Source organism: Telopea speciosissima, unplaced genomic scaffold, assembly GCF_018873765.1.
Source record: "Telopea speciosissima isolate NSW1024214 ecotype Mountain lineage unplaced genomic scaffold, Tspe_v1 Tspe_v1.0253, whole genome shotgun sequence".
NCBI classification, from domain to species: Eukaryota; Viridiplantae; Streptophyta; class Magnoliopsida; order Proteales; family Proteaceae; genus Telopea; species Telopea speciosissima.
Window position 1 is genome coordinate 50,341 of NW_025317589.1, and position 1,570 is coordinate 51,910.

At 40.7% G+C, this 1,570-nt stretch overlaps 1 protein-coding gene across 1 annotated transcript; it reads right to left on the bottom strand.

The window, feature by feature from the left end:
- Positions 1-537: 537 nt before the first annotated feature.
- On the bottom strand, positions 538-1,391 carry LOC122647874 (zinc finger A20 and AN1 domain-containing stress-associated protein 6-like). Its single transcript, XM_043841181.1, has one exon. It carries the CDS (start codon positions 1,333-1,335, stop codon positions 856-858), a length of 480 nt encoding a protein of 159 aa, XP_043697116.1. The 5' UTR covers positions 1,336-1,391; the 3' UTR covers positions 538-855.
- Positions 1,392-1,570: the final 179 nt, after the last annotated feature.

A 1,570-nucleotide genomic window follows, 5' to 3' on the forward strand; every position in this document is an offset into this window, starting at 1 on the left:
TAATGGAATGTGAGCTTCTCTGTTCACCTAACAAGACATTGTATTAAAATGAGGGGAAGTCAACAAGAGAAGTCTTAGGATGAAAACAATCACACCCATGGGAAGGATTGTACAAAGCGAATTCAAGTTCTTGGCCAAGGATGAACTCAGAAGCAGTGGTAAGGAAAGACAAGTGCTATGAGTTAATGACTGAAACATGGGGGTGGTGCAGGATTCATGTAGCCAACCCCAATTGACTACGGTAGTGAGTTTAGTTGTTGATTTAATGTAATAGGTAGGAAGCATGATGGAAACCCTGATACAAGGAGGAATCAGATAGCAATTTCTTCGGATGAACTGTCATTAAAAGTATAAGGGTAGCAATTCCCTTGGAGAGGGAAAGAGTTTTAACCATAAAAGCAATTGAAATTCCGTTCCATATGCTCTCTCTCTCTCTCTCTCTCACACGCACACACTATAAGACAACATACATGAAGCATGGAAACCAAACGGTAATGGAGAGAAACAAACACGGCATGGAGGAAGAAGGCACTGGACTAAAGTTATAACTCTAATAAATTGATAGTCCATGGGAGAGATATACAAAAGATGAGAACTTGGGACTTTCTAAGAGAGTAAAAGGAATCCTAAAATAAACAATGACCAGCAACAACTTCCTGTAGCATTTGGTCACAATAATGAAACCAAACTGTACATACCAAACAGAAATAATCATCAAGAGAGTTATTTATTTCCAGAAATATCAGACCACTTATGGCGTCCTTCCATGAATTGAATCTCCTTTCATCACTCCACAAAGAGTAAATCATAGCCCCAGCAATTTGAATTCACCAAGTAAGGGTCTCTTTTCGAAATTCAGATCTTCTCAATCTTGTCGGCCTTCACAACAGGATTTGCTCTGGCGATCACATCCTGGCCTGCAGTTTTGTAATCGAATAGGCAATTGTGTTTGTCAGAGTAACGATGGAGAGAACAAAACGTTTGCCCACATCGGCACTTGAAGCCAGTCAGTCCCACACGCTTCCTGCAGGAGCTGCAGCGGTTGGCCGGTAATTTCCCAGGATCTTCGGAACTGGTAGCTTCCTCGTTCGGAGTAGCTTTAACCTCCTGAACCGTTGTTTCAATCGCAGTTTCATCGACCTTCTTCTCCGCAACAACTAGGTCAGCTGCGGCTGCTTTAGCTTGCTTAAGAAAGAACTCTTTATAACATTTGGAGCAGAGATTGTTAGTGGCAGCGGTTCCATAAAAACCGCAATTATTAGCGCAAGGAACAGTAGCACTTGGAGGTTGGCAGCCGGTTTTCTCGACTTCTCTCTTCTGACTCTCTTGCTCCATATCCACAAGAAAACCCTAAACAATCCAATAAACCAAAACTCAAAACACGGAAGGGGAAAAATATTTTAAGAAAAAATTTATTTTAACCCTGAAATAAAATCAGATACTCGAAAATCCTAACTGGTTAAATAAATTATAGAAGTCGATCCCTGAATAAACAAAATTGGTCCAAAAAGAGATCATGATGAGGCGAAAAACAGGGATAGAAGGATGATCAACACATATGGTCCTTCAA